The sequence below is a fragment of the Panthera onca genome, chromosome A1 (genome assembly GCF_046562875.1).
Source record: "Panthera onca isolate mPanOnc1 chromosome A1, mPanOnc1 haplotype 2, whole genome shotgun sequence".
NCBI lineage: Eukaryota > Metazoa > Chordata > Mammalia > Carnivora > Felidae > Panthera > Panthera onca.
The window spans coordinates 86,641,101-86,658,532 of NC_138339.1; the positions used below are offsets into that span (position 1 = coordinate 86,641,101).

Here is a 17,432-nt window from a genome sequence, read left to right on the forward strand (position 1 = left end):
GAAGTGTCTACCTTGTGGGAGGTCCTTGAGGCCGCTGAGGTCGTTGGTGTCTGTTGAACGGCTCGTGGAAGTCGTGCTGCCTTGGGTAGGGCGTTAAGGTCGTTCTTGAGCGGAACGTCTCTGTCCGAAGAGAAAATGAGTTTAGCTCTGAGGTCGGTAATGAGGAGGCCGCAAAGCTCTCCACACCTCGCAGCGGGCCCCAGGGCGGGTGTGTGTGGAAGGGAGGCAGTTGGGGCCGAGGCGAGGAAGGGGATGCAGTTTGGGACGAGGGAGAGGAGTCTCGGCCAGCGTTCCCGGGCCCGAACCCCTCACTCTGGGGGCCGTGGTGTGTCGCAGGTGATGAGCCCCGTGCATTTCTGCTGAGGTAGACACGTCTATCAGTGCGTTGGGCTTTGCACCACCAAAAAGATGGGCTGTTTTCGTTGCGAGGAGGGAGTGAAATATCGCGATGTTTCTTCTCGCGGTTTTTCTGCGAGAAATCAGGCCATGGAGCATCCCTTAGTTCAGCTCCTCCTTCCTGGTCTACGGCCCCACCTCAGCGGCAGTGCTGTCATCATATTTAACTATAAAATTTGGGAATAACATTAACCCCTCACTGCTCTTCTGCTAGGGCCCTATATTAAGGTATAACCGGAGACCCATTTTAATGACTTTAATTGGTAATCTCTTAAGATTTTTCAAATTTTTTAGTTTCTTTACCTTTCCTTCACTTGCGACCTCTAACCCCCTGTCTGTTGCCCCCAGCCCCGTGTAGACGTCAATACCTTAAAAATAGCTAGATACGCCTCTCTAAACTGGTGCCGCCTTCGGTTAGGAGATTCCTGTGGGAGCCTTGCGTGGGGTCAGTTGTAGGTCTGTTGTGGACTTGGCCTTTCAGAGAAAATGACCCCGGGAAATGTTCGAGCTGGTATAAACCGATTTTCCTCAGCTTTATTTATTGTACGTCTTCGGTCACTTTCTAATCATCTCTTGCCTTTGTTGTAGATTTTAGAGAACAAAATACAGGCAAATAGATAACGTGTTTTACTGAAATCAACCCGAGTTTTACATTTTAAAGTTTTATGAGTTTGTTGGGTTTCAAAACTTGTTTTTATGCAGATGTTGCAGCGGCATTTGAAATTTTGGAACGCTAAGATCAGTATCTCTTAAGGAGGACATTTCTGGCTTTTAAAATAAAATTTCCTTTAAAAAAGTTGCCAGAGTTTATGAGAGATTAAATCTAAATTTACAAGTGAGATTTACAAAACCATAGACTCTTCACTTTATTATAGAAAATTAGCACAAATACTCTTTTTTTTTTTTTTTTTTGGCGTTTTCATGGTTTGTTTAGACATATCAATGAAAGAAATTGTAAATAAAGTGCCAAACTTATGTGTAATCTAAATCACTTGTAACCTACCACGCTGAAATACTTTGTAAGTTAATTGTTAAATTTTAAACTTTTTTGGGTAGAAATTTAGGTAACTTATAAGTGATATCAGAAGTAAACCAAATACATAACGATCATCAGTTAGGAATTTTCCTTTGATTTTTTAACACTATGTTTAGAGCAATGTAAATAATGAATGCTTTGTTCTTTTGTTGGCGATTTTTTGTCATAAAAACAATGTTTTTTATTCAAGTTCTGATTTTTTCCTCTGTAGTATCAGTGAGAATAAATGCAAAGCTAGAAGGAAAGAAAGGTCTTCATTTCTTTGAATAACTTGTAATACTTTTCACTTTTGGAAAGTGCAAATTTATAGCAGCTTAGACTATGGAATGAGCAAGGCTCATGTACGGAAGATTTCTGATTCTCCCACATAACTTCCTTTTTAGAAATTTAAAAAATTATTCAATCGGTTAGTTTTTTTGTTGCATTTTAATCATCTGGATGCATAGGAGAATAGAATTAAAGTAGGCTAAAAAGACTTTGTTTCTTTTCATTTCATAGAAATGAGCTTGTGGTAGACAAAACAAAGAGGAAAAAAAGAAGAGAACTCTCTGAAGAACAGAAACAAGAAATTAAAGATGCTTTTGAACTATTTGACACAGACAAGGATGAAGCAATAGATTATCATGAATTAAAGGTAATAGTGTAATGTAAAATACATATTTTTCTGTTAAAATGATGTTCATTTTTGATAATTGGTTAAAATACATTTCTAAAGTATTTTAACTGACTGGTTTTGGAAATATGAAACCGTTTGAAATGTTCACAGTTAAATGCTATAAGAAAATTGAATAATACTCCTAACATCTTTTTAGAAATTCCTTTTCATATTGTAAAATGAATAATGTTTTAAATATAAAAATAAATTTCTATGTAAGGCCTTATTTTTCATTCACATAATTAAAAGATTTCAAACTATAAGATTTAAACAGTTTTTACTGTATTCTTCTTCCCACTGTTTTTTGTTTGTTTGGTTTTTGGTGACTCATTCTTCTTTCACATTGTGAGAGTGTTATTTCTCTTTTAATTTGAACATGTTAGTAGTATATTCTTTATGTACTTTCTCTGGTGCAGACAACATAAATGATGTCTGATGTTGACACGATGCTAATGGGGAAAAATGTCAATTTTAGGGCCTAGAATTATTTCTAAAGATGCAAGGGAAAATTGGTGTTTAGGATAGTATAGATCTCACACTTAGCACAATGAGAAAGGCAACATTTTAATAGCTCTTTAGTTCTTTTTTTATTTATTTTATTTATTTTTTTACTTACCCAGCTTTGATCCATTCTTGCTTTATAATGTCTCTTCCATTTGTTGCCATTGTTATTATTTTGGTTTGGGATCTTATTTCCTACCTAGAGCTTCTAGTTAACTCTGTATAGTACCATCAGGTTCATCTTTCTAAAATTCTTTCCTCATTTTGTTCATTGTTCATAAAACTAGTGGCTCCTCGTTATGAACTGCATAAAGTTCACATTCCTTTAATTTTTATTGAATGCCCTCCACACTTTTACTGCTAGCTCCTTTTCTCATTTGCTAACCACTTGCTTCCACCTGAGCTCTTCCTGTTCAGGTAAGATAAGCAGCTCTCTTCACTGTCCTCAAACCTCTTTTTTATGGTATCTGTTTTAATACCAGTCATCCTTTTCTTATTGCCCTTCTACTTTATTTCATCCATACATCAGGGAACAAATGGAACCTCTCCAAGTAAGACTTCTTTAGTCAGTGTCATGTCTCTCTTCTTGTTAACAGAAACAGGATCTTGGATCTTTTCTTTAAACTCAGGGACCTGAACTACTTACTTAACAACTAATCGTGTAGATTCTTATGGTAACTCTTATTTTCATTCTTTTATTTCTTCTGTTGTATAAATTTTTAATATTCATGCTATGCCTTTTTTTTGCATTTTGGTTGTTAATCATTTGAGAGCAAATAACTTGTTAAAATGATCTGTATACTGGGTGCCTAGGTGGCTCAAGTCAGTTAAGCACCTGACTCTTGATTTTAGCTTAGGTCATAATCTCATAATTTCTGAGATTGAGCCCCACATCATGCTCTGTGCTGACGGCGTGGAGCCTGCTTGGGATTCTCTCTCTCAAGATAAACATTTAAAAAATAAGTAGAATGATCTGTACACTACGTCAGCCTATTGTATAGTGTATTTTATAAACACTTGATTGGTATGTCCTATAAAAGATATATAAATGAAAAAAATTGCCATTTAATTTCAGTAGTGGAGAAAAACTATCACTTTGTTTTTTTAGAGATATAAAACATGCAACAGAATTAAATGTTTCATTAATGTGTTTGCCTCTCTTAAGTCTGAAAACTTAAGAATTAGAAGTCACTTCTTTTGAAAGAGTGCTTGATAATTTGCTTTTCCCTTTTAATCCAAAAGGTGGCAATGAGAGCCTTGGGGTTTGATGTAAAAAAAGCTGATGTACTGAAGATTCTTAAAGATTATGACAGAGAAGCCACAGGGAAAATCACCTTTGAAGATTTTAATGAAGTTGGTGTGTATTTTAATAGTCTTTGTAATTAGCACTTGTTAGGAAATTTTCTGGTTAATATTAGTATTTTTTTAATTCTCTGGGTTATGGAATTTTGTTATAGAACATTGTGGTATAATGTGGATCTCATATGGGGGCCGGGGGACACTCTTTTTACTTAATTTCAAAGAAAATATAAGATTTACAGCTTCCCTGTGGAATTTATCATTTTGTCTTTAGTTCTAAAGATTCTAAGGAACTATTGTGTAACTTTTTGTGGGAGGATGTTTTTCTAAGTAATATGTGTTTATATTATATGATAAAGGATGATCAAAAAATTATTTTCTTAGAGTAAAACAAAATTTGGTATCCTTTTGTATGGAAAATATTTCCTAAGACCATTCTGGTGTGTGATTTTTGTTGGCAGAGTGGGAGAAGAGAAAACCTGTAGCATTTGTTATCTTTGGCTCTAGATGAAGGGCATGCCTTCAGGTTGACACAGCTTATGAAGGTCTATATACTCTGAGTGACTTGATCTTGGTGAATAAAGTCATCTGTTTAAAGTTGCAAGTGGAGAGAAGATTGTGGTAAAGGAGGCATTTGGCAGACTTAAGCAGGAAAAATCATTGTAGAACAACCAACTAAGCATAATGTGTCATGAGCTTAATATGATTGAATTTTATACAGTTGATTTTAGTGAATTATTTACAGCATATATCAGGCTTTTTAGTATAGAAGATTCTGGAAGGCAAGGACTTTGTTATTATAATTTAAATACATTATGTAGAATATTCTACGTAGAATGTATGTATATTCAGGTTTTTATTAAATAAATTTTCTAAACCATTGATAACCACTTTATATGGGTCATGATATATACATTTCATGTTTTTAGAGATGTAAAAAATTTAGGAACAAATCCAGTTACACATATACAGAAACTTTTTGTGTAAATATTCAGCAAGAAGCAATACACAAAGCAAAAAAAAAAAAAAAAATGGCAGTTAGTACATATGGAAAAGATAGAGTCCTATTATTAAATCATTGTTTTTATTTTTTTAATCTGAAAACTCAAAATGAAAGTGAAGAGAGAAATTAAAGGATGAGCCTAAAAGAGAAAGAAAGCACAACACAGAAGAACTTCAATTTATACACTGAGAAATAACTGTTTAGAGAAGCAGGTTGTCCCTTTGGGAAGCATATTGCGTGTGGTTTTTTGGTTTTGTTTTGTTTCGTTTTTTCTAATTGGTAGATTTATTGAGAGGAGGAGAGCCATCTTTATTCTTTCAGTCTTTCAGTATTGAAGCTCTTGTATAGTTCATGATCTTAGTCCAAGTTCCAACTTAGATTATTTATAGACAGGTGTTAGGATATAGTGACAATGATACCATTAGGAAAGAGCTGCAATTCAGGCACATTTGATACAATGTAGTGGCTTGGCATGGACAGTTTGAAACCAGATTGCTTGGGTTCAGATCTTGGTTTTGCCACTTACTAGCTGTATAATTTGGTCATTGTACTTCTCTGTGTCTCAACTATAAATTGGGGCTATCTTGTGGGTTGTGAGGAATAAATAAGTTAATAAGTAAAGTGCTTAGCAAGGGGCCTAGCTATAGTAAGTACTATTAAGTATTTGTTAGTATTACTTTAAAAATTGTCTTTGTTTTATTGTGTTTTAGTGCCTCGTAATAATTGTACATGCATCACTGGAACATAAAAAGTATTATATTCCATGTATTTATGTTTTTCTGATTACCCTGTTTTCATAGTTGCAGGCTATTTTAAGCATTATATCATTGTCATTAATAATTTTATGTAACACATATCATCTTAAGTAAATACAGTTTTAAATTTGTGATCTTATTAGCAGTTGAAGCCAAAGTCCCATGCCATATTCACCTTTTCCTGACCCTCCATCTTTTCTGTGTTAATAACAGGGTATGAGGGTGGCTCAGTAGGTTAGGCCTCCGACTCTTGGTTTCGGCTTAGGTCATGATCTCACAGGTCCATGAGTTAGAGCCCCGCCTCTGGCTCTGCACTGACATGTGGAGCCTCCTTGGGATTCTTTGTCTCTCCCTCTCTCTACTCTTCCCCCCTCTCTCTCTGTCTCCCTCCTTCTGTCTCAAAATAAATAAATTAACTTAAAAAAAAAGAGAGCATGATTACTGGGTTTCTTCCAGAATTAATGGCCATGGGTAAACTTCTCTCTGACTTTCAAAGATTAGGCTTTTGACCTGCTTGAAAATACCATCAGTCAAATAAAAATTTATTACTGTTTAGAAATTGAAGTCAAGAGCTCTGTATTCTCTCCATTTGTGGATTATTTTTCAATAATAACTGACCACAGATGAAGGTATGTTTTATACTTTGGGACAGATAACTCAAAATCAGAACATTTGAGTCTTAGTTTTAGGTATCATCTATTACTAGTGAAGGATACTGTTCCACAGATATTTCTGGATGAAGTCTGACACGTAACCAGAATCTTTGGGCACATTCCATTGCCTCTTTAGAATAGAATATTGTATTACCATTTTGCTTTGCTTATTTAACAAATATTTGCTGATTTTTTTGGCATTAGGTACTGTGTTGGGTTGAGGGAGGGGAATTAATTAGAAGTTACCAAGAGGGTCTTTCAAGGAGTTTACCATTTAAATGTAAGTAATAATAAGCTGTGGTGTTCTGTGGTAAATTATAATTTTGTTTAAAGCAGGAGTTGGCAGAGAAAGTAGTTTAGACAGAGACCTTATGCCCCCACAAAGGCTAAAATATTTACTATCTGTTTTTTGACAACAAAAAGAATTGTCAATTCTTGGCCTGGAGCAATTGAAGAAGACCTTGCAGAGGGGATTTTTAATTTAGGCCTTTGGGAATGTGAATAGGATTTCATCCTAAGGAGAAGATTGTGGGACGCAGTAGAGAAAGACATTGGAGGCAGAGAAAACAGCAACAACAGGGTGGTACTGGAAGTATAGTATGTTTGAAGTGGAAGATAGTATTGGGCCAAATAGGTAGTCTTGCATCACATATAGAGCTTGGACTTTAGTCAGCAGATGATCATTGTCAATTTCTGTGGAAGAGAAGATATATTTTAGAAAGGTAACTCTGTTGAGAGTATTAAAGATGGGTTGAAGGGCAGAGAGACTGAAGACAGAAAATAATAGACTTTTTATGCTGAGGGTGGTGAGAATGAAGAGAGAGGCCCATTTAAGAGTAAAAAGGGTAGTATCCTTAGCACTGTAGTAATAAATCGCTGATTAGGTTAATCAGCTTAAAAAATGTTCAGACTTCAAATACGAGAGATTATTTGTTAATGATGCTGTTATCTTTTTTGAGATCAGGCATCAAAACAACAGCTATCTTGGTGATAGTGGGAGGAATTTGAATTCTGAAATGTTGAGTGTAAAATAACTTGTATTTTTGGATAGAAACCCCCAAAAGGCAGTGAGAAATATAGTTGAAGCTGTATTTCTAGCAGCACCTTTAATGATTTTTTAACTTTTAATGTGATGTTTTCTAATGTGCTATGTTCTTAAGTGATTTTTATAATGTGTAAGGTCTAACTGTTTTTAGGAAGTATATTTATGGTAGTATAATTTGAAAATAAAGTTACATGGACAGCAATTTGTGAATTAGATTGAAGTCACCTAAGTGTATATTAGTTGATTTATTTTCTTTGGAAAAAAAATGTGTTTCTTACAATTCTACTTTGTAGAATAGGAATAGAGCATGAAGGCATGGAGGAGAGTCACCATAAAGATACCATGTTTTAGCTGTCCAGAATTATGGGTATTTATAATTCCTGAGAAAAGTTGTATTCTAAGGCAAAGTATTGATAAAAGATTATATATACACATAAGTCTGAAGTAACTAACACAATTAAAGCACTAGTGGGATAAGAATTTATACATCTTGGAGCCCCATCTGTTCCCCACATCACCCTGTTGCTTCTTTAAGTACATTAATACTCTCAGCAAGCTGCTTTTTTGGTTCACCTGTCATGTAAATTATTTAATTGGTGAAGAAAATTTCTTAACACTTTTTTTTTTCCTTGTCCTGCTTTTTTGTTGGGACTAAATTCAAAATAAGTTGAGTATGAGCCATAGAGTTAAGCATGGTATTTTATTTTGGTGTTATGGCTGTGTATATGCCAACTCCTTTTTGACTGAATATTTATGAGCTTGGGTGATTTGCATACTTATAGTAATATACTTCAATTAGTTACTTGAAAGACTTTTTGGATACAATTAACGGGTAATAGAAAACTATTAAACGTATATGTAGATGATTTAACGTTAGCTTAAATAGGTACTTACTCTAAAGCTTACTTAACCAAATACAGTGATAGTACAGCAAAACAACAATAATTTTTTGTGGGCTTGAATTGTAGTTTTCCTTTTGAGTGCATTAAACTTTCCATCTATAAGCATTTGCAAGTTTTTAATGATTCTGTCAACCTTACTAGAACTGAATTATTTTTAATGGCATGATGAAAGTCATAAATAATTTTTGTTATAGTAGTAGACTAGCTTGTAGAATTACTTCAGAGATGTTTACTTAGATATTTTCAGATTTTTATCTAGTAACTGAAAAAATTTTATACCACAGATTGTTACTTTAATTTTTATTGTTGTGGCTATTGATTAATGACTGTGAATATTAAAAATAGTGTTTAAGTTTACTACATTATTCTATATTACTACCTTTAATCTATTAGAATATATTATTGCTGTTGAAGTCTGATATTTCTCACTTTTAATTGTAGTTTTTTGAGAGTTATTATCTTGGTGAACAAAATGGGTGTGATTTTAGAGAGATCTTTCCAGACTTTGTTTTTTGGGGGGCAGAGGGGGAGAGGTGGTTCTTGCTACAGTCATATTCAGTAACTACTTTTCATATTTTTGAAAACCAAGAGTTTCCTCAAATCATGAAGCTATCGGTAGAATTTTCGTCTGTCTGAAATTGTATCTCTGTCGATGATGGCAGTGAATTTGTCAGGAATTTTTGGTCTTTATTACAGGGTTAAATTTAAGGAACCATAATGTGCTTAAGTTCAGCCATCAGACAGCTTTTATCTAAGTAGCTTTAATTGTTTTGTTGATACACCATCTCTATAGCTAAGTTACAAACTCCTAGACTTTTTTGTTTGGTGTTAGTGGAGCCTAGTACAATTCTTGATAATGGTAGACCTTAAATAAATATGGTATGTAGTCCTTTTTATTTTGCCTCTGTGTGTGATAGTTTTGCTTACTCTTATAATAGGATGAATTGTTGATAACATAAAGATTAAATTTTAAAACCCAGATTTGATTTTTATAATTTGAGTTTTACCTTTTGGGTTCTTGGGCTCTGATTTGGCATTTTATTATCAAACTAAATGTTGAAAGATTCACAACTTTAATTCTCATCTAGTACTTTTTGATTTCACGAATGCATTTGTGATTATGAAGTGTTTTTAAATTTTTTTTAAAATTTCTTTTTAACTGTAGTGACAGACTGGATATTGGAAAGAGATCCACATGAAGAAATATTAAAGGCATTTAAACTATTTGATGATGATGATTCAGGTAAAATAAGCTTGAGAAATTTGCGACGTGTTGCCAGAGAACTGGGTGAAAACATGAGTGATGAAGAACTTCGGGCTATGATAGAAGAATTTGATAAAGATGGTGATGGAGAAAGTAAGTTTTGAGTAAAACACATATTTTAGGTATTATTACTGATATATGCATATAGTAAATTTGTCTAAAATCAAATGATTTTCAAGACTCATTGCAAAGTATCTCTATTTGGTATAATTGTTGTTCACCCTATAGTGGGGTTTTTGCATAAACATTTCACATAATTCAATTTAGAATGAAGCAGACCTTTAAAACCAAATAAACTGGTTGTAAAATCAAGTTCCACACTTCAGGAAGGTACTTTACTTTTTGAGCATCACCAAAATCTTTCCTTGAGGATCACCAAAATCCTTTTTGAACATCACCAAAATTTCAGCTACTTGGTAAAAAATGTCCACTTTTTAAAAAGTGTTTATTTTTTTAGAGAGAGATTGAGTGACTGTGTTCATGTGTGTGAAAGTCGGGAGGGGCAGAGAGAGAGGGAGAGAGAATCCCAAGCAGGCTCTGTGCTGTCAGCACAGAACCCGTCACGGGACTCTGTCCCACAAACCATGAGATTATCATTGGTGCTGAAATCAAGAGTCAGACGCTTAACCCACTAAGCCACCCAGGCACCCATAAAACATCAGCCTTTAATGACTTCTTCCTTAAACTACATGCTCTTCTAAACTGTAACTAAGTTCTATTGTTTCTACTCTTCAAATGTTTTGAAACTGTTTTATGTCTTTGTTTACTGCTGCTGCCCTAGTTCTGGCCCTAATTTCTTTGTAGGAATGTTATTATAGCCCCATTCATTATTTCCTTGAATGCCTGCTGGATATGGTGCCTTATGTGCAATCTGGTGCTGCTACACAATGAGGAAGGCAGATGTGGTTTCTGCCCTCACTGACTCTACAGTCCCTTTACCCTCCTAATTGCCCTCTATGCCTATGAGCCTCTACCCTCTAATTTAGTTTCTTGATAACATTCTTTTCTTAAAATACAGGTTTGATGATGTCATTCTTCTCTTTGAACACTGAATGATTCTTCACTACCTACAGAGTAAATTTCAAAGCTCTCTAAGATAGATTCTGCCCTAACTATCCAGTTTTATTTCCTACTGAGCTCTTCAGTGTCCTGCTTTAACTTTCACCTCCCATACATACATGCCTTGACCAAATATATTCTACCCTGAAAACACTTTTTTATGCCATGCCATTCCTTAATCCTAGAATATTCTAATTGCCAGTTTCTGTCTGCTAAAATGTTAGTCTTTCTCTCTGATTCATTTTAAAATTCCATTTTCTCGAGCCTCCTCTGGTGGCCTCTGTATGAGTTATGGAGACTGCCATTGAGGGTCCATAGCATTTAGAGGAACACGGTATTTGACAGTTCTGTACAATGCCTTCTGTTAGTTATTTACATGTGTAACTCTCCAATATATTATAAGTTCCTTAAGAGCAGTATGGAATCCTATAGGGTGAAAGGCCTGAGGCTTTGGAAACCTACAGATCTGGATTTGAATTGAATCTCTGCCACTTACATAGTTGCTCTGTAATGTTGTGCGAGTTTTCAGTGTTTTCTGAGTTGTGGTTTCCCATTTATTAAAGTGAGAATGGTAATACCTTCCAGGTGGTTGTAAGTATTTTAAAGGAAGATATTTGAAGGTGCCTATTACTAAATGGAAACTTGTTTTCCTTTTTTTGTATCTTTACTCATCTTTATATTTTCCTGCATTTTCTTGAACACAGTGAGTGCTCTGACGTTGGTTGATTTAAAGCCCTGACCCAGGAGTGTGTATTACAGTAGATACATGTTGATAGAGTATCACGTATACATACATACATAAATATGTACATAATACATACTTTACTTTGGCAATACTGTCATGCTTTAATAAGGAGGTAAGACAGTAGCTATAAGTTCAGGTTTGTAGATTGTACTTTAGAGTTGTGTATTATACTTTCTCATATTTATGTAAATATTATTCAAGGAATATAAAACTTTTTTTTTAATACTAGTTCTTTGAAGAGTATTGATAGATTTATATTTATTTATTTATTTAAAATATAATTTATTGTCAAATTGGCTAACATACAGCGTGCACAGTGTGCTCTTGGTTTTCGGGGTAGATTCCCATGGCTCATTGCTTACACACAACACCCAGTGCACATCCCAACAAGTGTCCTCAGTGCCCATCACCCATTTTCCCCTCTCCCCCATCCCCTCAACAACCCTCAGTTCTCTGTATTTAAGAGTCTAATTATTTTTTAATGTTTATTTTTGAGAGAGAGAGAGAGGTGGGGGAGGGACAGAGAGAGAGGGAGACCTAGAATCTAAAGCAGGCCCCAGGCTATGAACTGTCAGCATAGAGCCCAACATGGGGCTCAAACTCAGGAACCGTGAGATCATGACCTGAGCCGAAGTTGGATGCTTAACGGACTCAGCCACCCAAGTGCCCCTGTTTATATTTAAAACAAAGATGGTTTTTAAAACAAAGATAGTATCCACTGCCTTCATATTTAAAAAATTTTTGTGTCTTACCAAGCTGTTGGCTGTTACCCTAACTAATTTCAAAGCAGCTCTGTTTTATAAAGGTACTATCTTAAGTAGCATAGAAAATCTTGGTATGTCTATTTCATAAATCGTCAGTAACGGCTACTACCTGTGTCAAAAGATTAGAGTTATTTTCTTTTCCTGTGTTAGGCACATGCAAATTAGGTTTTGGTATTAGCTTAATTTGACATTAGAGGAAAATATTAATTATGAAGCTGCCTCTTAAATTTAAACAATGCGAAACTTTGCATAGAAAATGTGTCCCATTTCTTACATCTCTTGTTAGTCCGCTCTGTTTGTTGCTTTTGAAACTCAAGAGTTCAAGCCCCATTGCTTGAAGATTTTAGTGCATACTTACTTAAAACATTACTTTGGTTCTCAATACTAACTTTACTTTAAGTCACTGTATAACTGTTGCTTGGGCATCCTACTGTCATTTGTTTAAATGACTAACAGGCAAGTAACATTTTTTCTTTTTTTTCTAAGAGATTGGTTACAAATATAATACAGTGGTGCATAATCTTTTATTGTTAAGATTTGTCTTTTATGCAAGTGGAGGAAGGTGTTCTTAACATATTAAATTCATCTAATCTAGTATCCAGTCTGGGATTTGAATTTCTGGGGGGTGAGGGACTTCTGAAGTATTACATGGGGTCTAGGTGTATGCATCAAATATTGTCTTTGACCATATGAATAATAGTCTTGCACATGCGTACATATACTACTGTTTTTTATTTATATCTATAAATGCTCTTGTAATTGACAAATACACTTTTTCAGAATTCATAGTAGCTATTTTATATTATCTGTTTCTCAAACAAGATGTACTAAGTTTATTATTGTGGCAAGTCCAGGAAATCATTGTTGAAAGACATTTTCATATTCAGAAACAATGAACTGTAATCCATTTTTAGTCTGGCTTTGGGATATTGCCATAACTTACATGGGTCTCTGTAGCTGTATGAAAACCTGCCTATTTTGGAAAAAGTATGAGTGGCATTTTAGAAAAACTTGTTAATTTGATTAATTTGGATTCTTTTGGCTGCAGTTTTGTTTAAATATAACCTGTTTTCTTTGTATATGTTAAATTAGTAAAGATCATAATACTTGCTGTCTTTTTTTGTAGACTTTGGTAATTCTTCTGTCTTTATGAATTTTTCATACTTTAGTATTTAGGAGCAGTGAAAATGAAATGTTTATTGTGTATTTAGAATAATAAATACAGTGAAGGAGTTAAAGGAAAAAAAAATATAATGCAAGATCTAAATAGAGCTGTGCTAATGATACAGAAAGAATGCTTTCCCAATTATCACTCCCAAGATCTGTAAAACACAGTAAATATTTTTGGAAAAATCAACATTTAAAAACCCAAAGTGGACCATCTTTTAAATAATTATGATAAGTATTAACACTTATTTAGTAGTTAATACTTGTTAGATTCTGTGCTTGACATTTACATTGTGTATTATGTCACTTAATTTTCATAATGGCTTTTGTGAAGTAAATATAGTATTATCTATATTAATGCATAGGATAGATGGATGCATCTATAAATGAAGAAACTAACGTTCCAAGAGATTTATAACCTGTTTATGCTTTTATCCATAACACTGTGTTACCTCTTATGCTAAAAAATAAAATTAGGTTTCTATGTTTATGGAATTTTAAAAATTACATGCTATTTTAGTATATAAAATATTCAATACTCAGTATTCAATAAAAGACTCAACTGTCACTTCAGATGCTAAAATTTGTCTAAATTTTGCTAAAATTTTCCTCTAAAGCCAGGTAGTCTCTAAGGTACTTAATCTACTTAATTTGTAGATAATTTATCTTTATTAGGTAATAAATTCTGTATTTAAAATACCTGTAATAAGATTAACCCAATGAAGTGATTGATTTATGAAAATTTTGTTTAAAGAGGTAGTGTAGGAGGGGCGCCTGGGTGGCTTAGTTGGTTGAGCGTCCGACTTCTGCTCGGGTCATGATCTCACGGTTTGTGGGGTTTGTGAGTTCAAGCCCTGTGTTGGGCTCTGTGCGGACAGCTCAGAGCCTGTATGTAGCCTGCTTCGACTTCTGTGATACTCCCTCTCTGTCTGTCCCTCCCTGCTCATGCTCGCTTGCTCTCTCTCTCTCTTTCAAAAATAAACATGAAAAATAAAATAAAAGAGGCAGTGTAGGAGAAAAGTGTTATATTTGTTTGATTCAATAAATATTTTATCAGATGCCTATTTAAAGGTGGGTATTGTGCTAGATTTATTAGTATAGAAACTCGATATATGATTGATGGAGAAAGTTATGAAGCTATACGAAAGTCAAAGATCACTACTAGAATTTGTAAGATCATTGAAAATATTACAGGTTATGTGTTCTACTGTGTCATAATGTCTTGCAGATGTTTAGTATTGAAATGCATGGATTCATGGTTCATTACCAGCTTCTGGCCAACTTATTCTTCTTAACTTCTTAGAGCTTATTTTTGCACTATTTCTTTTTTTAACTATGTTGCTGAAGGTATTCTCATACCTTAGCTTTCTTTCCACTTCCTGTCAAACCAAATCCTATGTTTTATTTTAGAGCCCAAATCAAGATTTATTCTTGCCGAAGTTTTTCTCAGAAGTAATGATTTTTCCCATTATGATGGAATTTTTTTCAACATAGATATGTGTATTATTTTAATAATAGATCATGTTTTGTCTTATACAGCAGTTCTCTGTTTCTGGTATGAAACATGACTTACATGATTATTAAAACTGGAACCAGTATATTTTTTTCATTCCTGATGTACATATTTCATCTCCTCAGTGTGTTTTAATTGGTTAATATTTTTCTAACTTTTCATTATGAATTTTCTCAACCATAGAGGGAAAAAATATTAGTTTAGTACAATACGCACCTTTATACCTTCTACCCCTTCTACCTAGATTCAGCAGTTAACATTTTACTGTATTTGCATTGTCTGTAGTGTGTATTTTTTTTCTGGATCATTTGAAAAATACGTCCTGAACTTGACCTCCCTCACATTTTAGCATGCATCTGCTAAGAATAAGGATATTGTTTTTCAAAATTATGATACCATTGTTACTCCTAAGAAAACTAAAAATAATTTTATATTACCTAATATCTTCTTCACTTAAATTTCAAGATACTGTAGATTAGGAACCCTGGTGTCTGCTTTGGTATATTACACAACTCTTAGGATGGTGTAGGCATTCACTAGGCAATTAAAAATGTTTGAGTCATTGGAATGTTTTCATATATTACCATGTAGAAACAACCTAAAAAGATAATCTTGTAGTTCAGTATTTTCAGATGAAAAAATTAAGACACAGAACTGTTCTGTATCAGAGATATGACTGGAATCCAGATCTTTCTTTTCCTCATTCAGTGTTACTATTATTATCAAAATGATCATTCATAACCAGTGTTTTGTTAAGGTATGTGTTAAGTTTTGGACCCCATGAAATCACCTGTTTTACAAAGAGGGAGCATTCTTTTCTGAACATTTCTATTAGTAATTGTGTATATTTGTATATATTGGTTTTAAAAATTATTTAATAAGATTATTACCTATTTATTTCTAGGTTGCCTTCTTAAATATGGTGCTTTATACACTGTAGGTTCTTACTGAACTTTATTTATAGTTTTGGTAACATTTTCTCTTTATGAGTGATGGTTTCTGCATTTACATCTATATTTTATAGTTGCTGTATTATCTAGCTAATTAAGATTAAATTTGTACCCTTTAAAATTACTGTTACTCTAGATGTTTTCAAATTTTTTTAAGTGGCTTTTAAATATATAAAAAATCAAACAACAATTTGACTTTTTAAAAAATTCTATATTTTCTTCCTTTAGAATTCTAATGTACATGTATGATAGATTTAAACTTGTTTATGAAGGAAGGGATTGCTAAATGAACTCATAGAATAAAGATAATAAAGAGGCTTTTTTAACCATTTAAAAAGTTAAAAATTTCAAGCTTTAAAACTATTTTTGTTAGTGTATGTAAATATTGTCATTATGATAGACTTTTTTGTAACTTAAATAATATGTCTTTTCTGTCATTAATATTATATTCATATTGTTTATCACATTATATGTTTTTGTATTCATGAGGTTCTACTTAATAAACGTGGTCAACTTCCTATCAAAGAAGTAAAAGCAAAATAATATGTCTTAATTTATTAACAATTTTGTATAATACAAAATTTAAAAATACTTAGTATAAAATAGTACAATTGTCCTGTGAAAAATTTGTATTTCTGACTTATATTTTCTTTCTTACTGCAGTAAATCAAGAGGAGTTCATTGCTATTATGACGGGTGACATTTAAAGAATTACAAGGATAAACACTAAGAATGTTGCAGTTACATCTCATATTCTATTTTTGTGCTGGAGCCATGTTAAAAAGAAACCCAACTTAGTTCTCTTTTTCCAAAAGGACCAAAAATAAGTGTCTTATGTATTCATATTTTACTACTGTTAATTTTCTTTGTATGAGCAGTATTGTTAGCACTCTAATAGTTTAGCTTTGTATTTATAATATAGCTTTTATATATATATATATATAAAAAATTTAAAAAATTGAATCACGTGGTACACATTCTCTGAAAGTTTTTTATTCGGCATCAGTAGTCACTTTTGTTTTGATGTACACATTATGCAGACTTTCATTAATAAAGTCTTTATTTTAGTAGTACTTTAAAGTATGGTAAATTTTCTGTTTTATTTTGATTCCGAGTGTCTGTTAATGCTCAATAGTATGTTTCTTAAATCTTTTCTCTTTGAACTACTAGTTTCAGAAAAAAAAATTGAAATACAAATAGCAACAGAATAGCACATTTTTCCATTACAGGTTTGACATTTTATATTTCAATACAGGATGATGACTCAATACACGCATAATTCCTTTTTTAAGAGTCATGTCTTGCAGTTTGGAAGGAAAAAGTGTGCATATAGACCCATTTATCCTCATGTATTACGTTCGATAGCACTTCTCGTGTCTTAACGTAAGTTGTGACAGTTGAATCTGGATATTTCCTTAAACTAATTGAGTACAGTTTGAATCGTCTGATTTCTTGACAAAATGAAAGATTTAAATTTTGGAATTGTGATCTGTTAAGATAATTATCACTCAGTTAAACGTCACAATGATGAAAATAGAAAACTAAGCCACAGAAATATTTAAGATTATGTTTTACCTGTATAAAGGAACATTTTGTGATTCAGCAGGAAACAGTAGAGACAGACTTTCCAGGTATTCGTGGGCTCTTCTGCCTTGTAGAAATGTATGTTAGGGGGGAGACAAGTGGTAATGGGAGATAGGTTGTAGGGAATTGGTACCCATTCTG

The 17,432-nt window shown here is 33.3% G+C and overlaps 2 protein-coding genes across 2 annotated transcripts in view; one reads left to right on the forward strand and one right to left on the reverse strand.

Moving 5' to 3' along the window:
• POLR3G (RNA polymerase III subunit G) overlaps positions 1-119 on the reverse strand; it is a 102,197-nt gene extending 102,078 nt beyond the window's left edge. The window contains exon 1 of the mRNA XM_060635383.2: positions 12-119. The gene's annotated coding sequence lies outside the window, so the exon portion shown is untranslated. The remainder of the gene's footprint in view (positions 1-11) is intronic.
• On the forward strand, positions 19-16,787 carry CETN3 (centrin 3). Its single transcript, XM_060635385.3, has 5 exons — positions 19-152; positions 1,931-2,066; positions 3,831-3,945; positions 9,411-9,602; positions 16,371-16,787. Exons 1-5 carry the CDS (start codon positions 136-138, stop codon positions 16,412-16,414), a joined length of 504 nt encoding a protein of 167 aa, XP_060491368.1. The 5' UTR covers positions 19-135; the 3' UTR covers positions 16,415-16,787.
• The last annotated feature ends 645 nt before the right edge of the window (positions 16,788-17,432 follow it).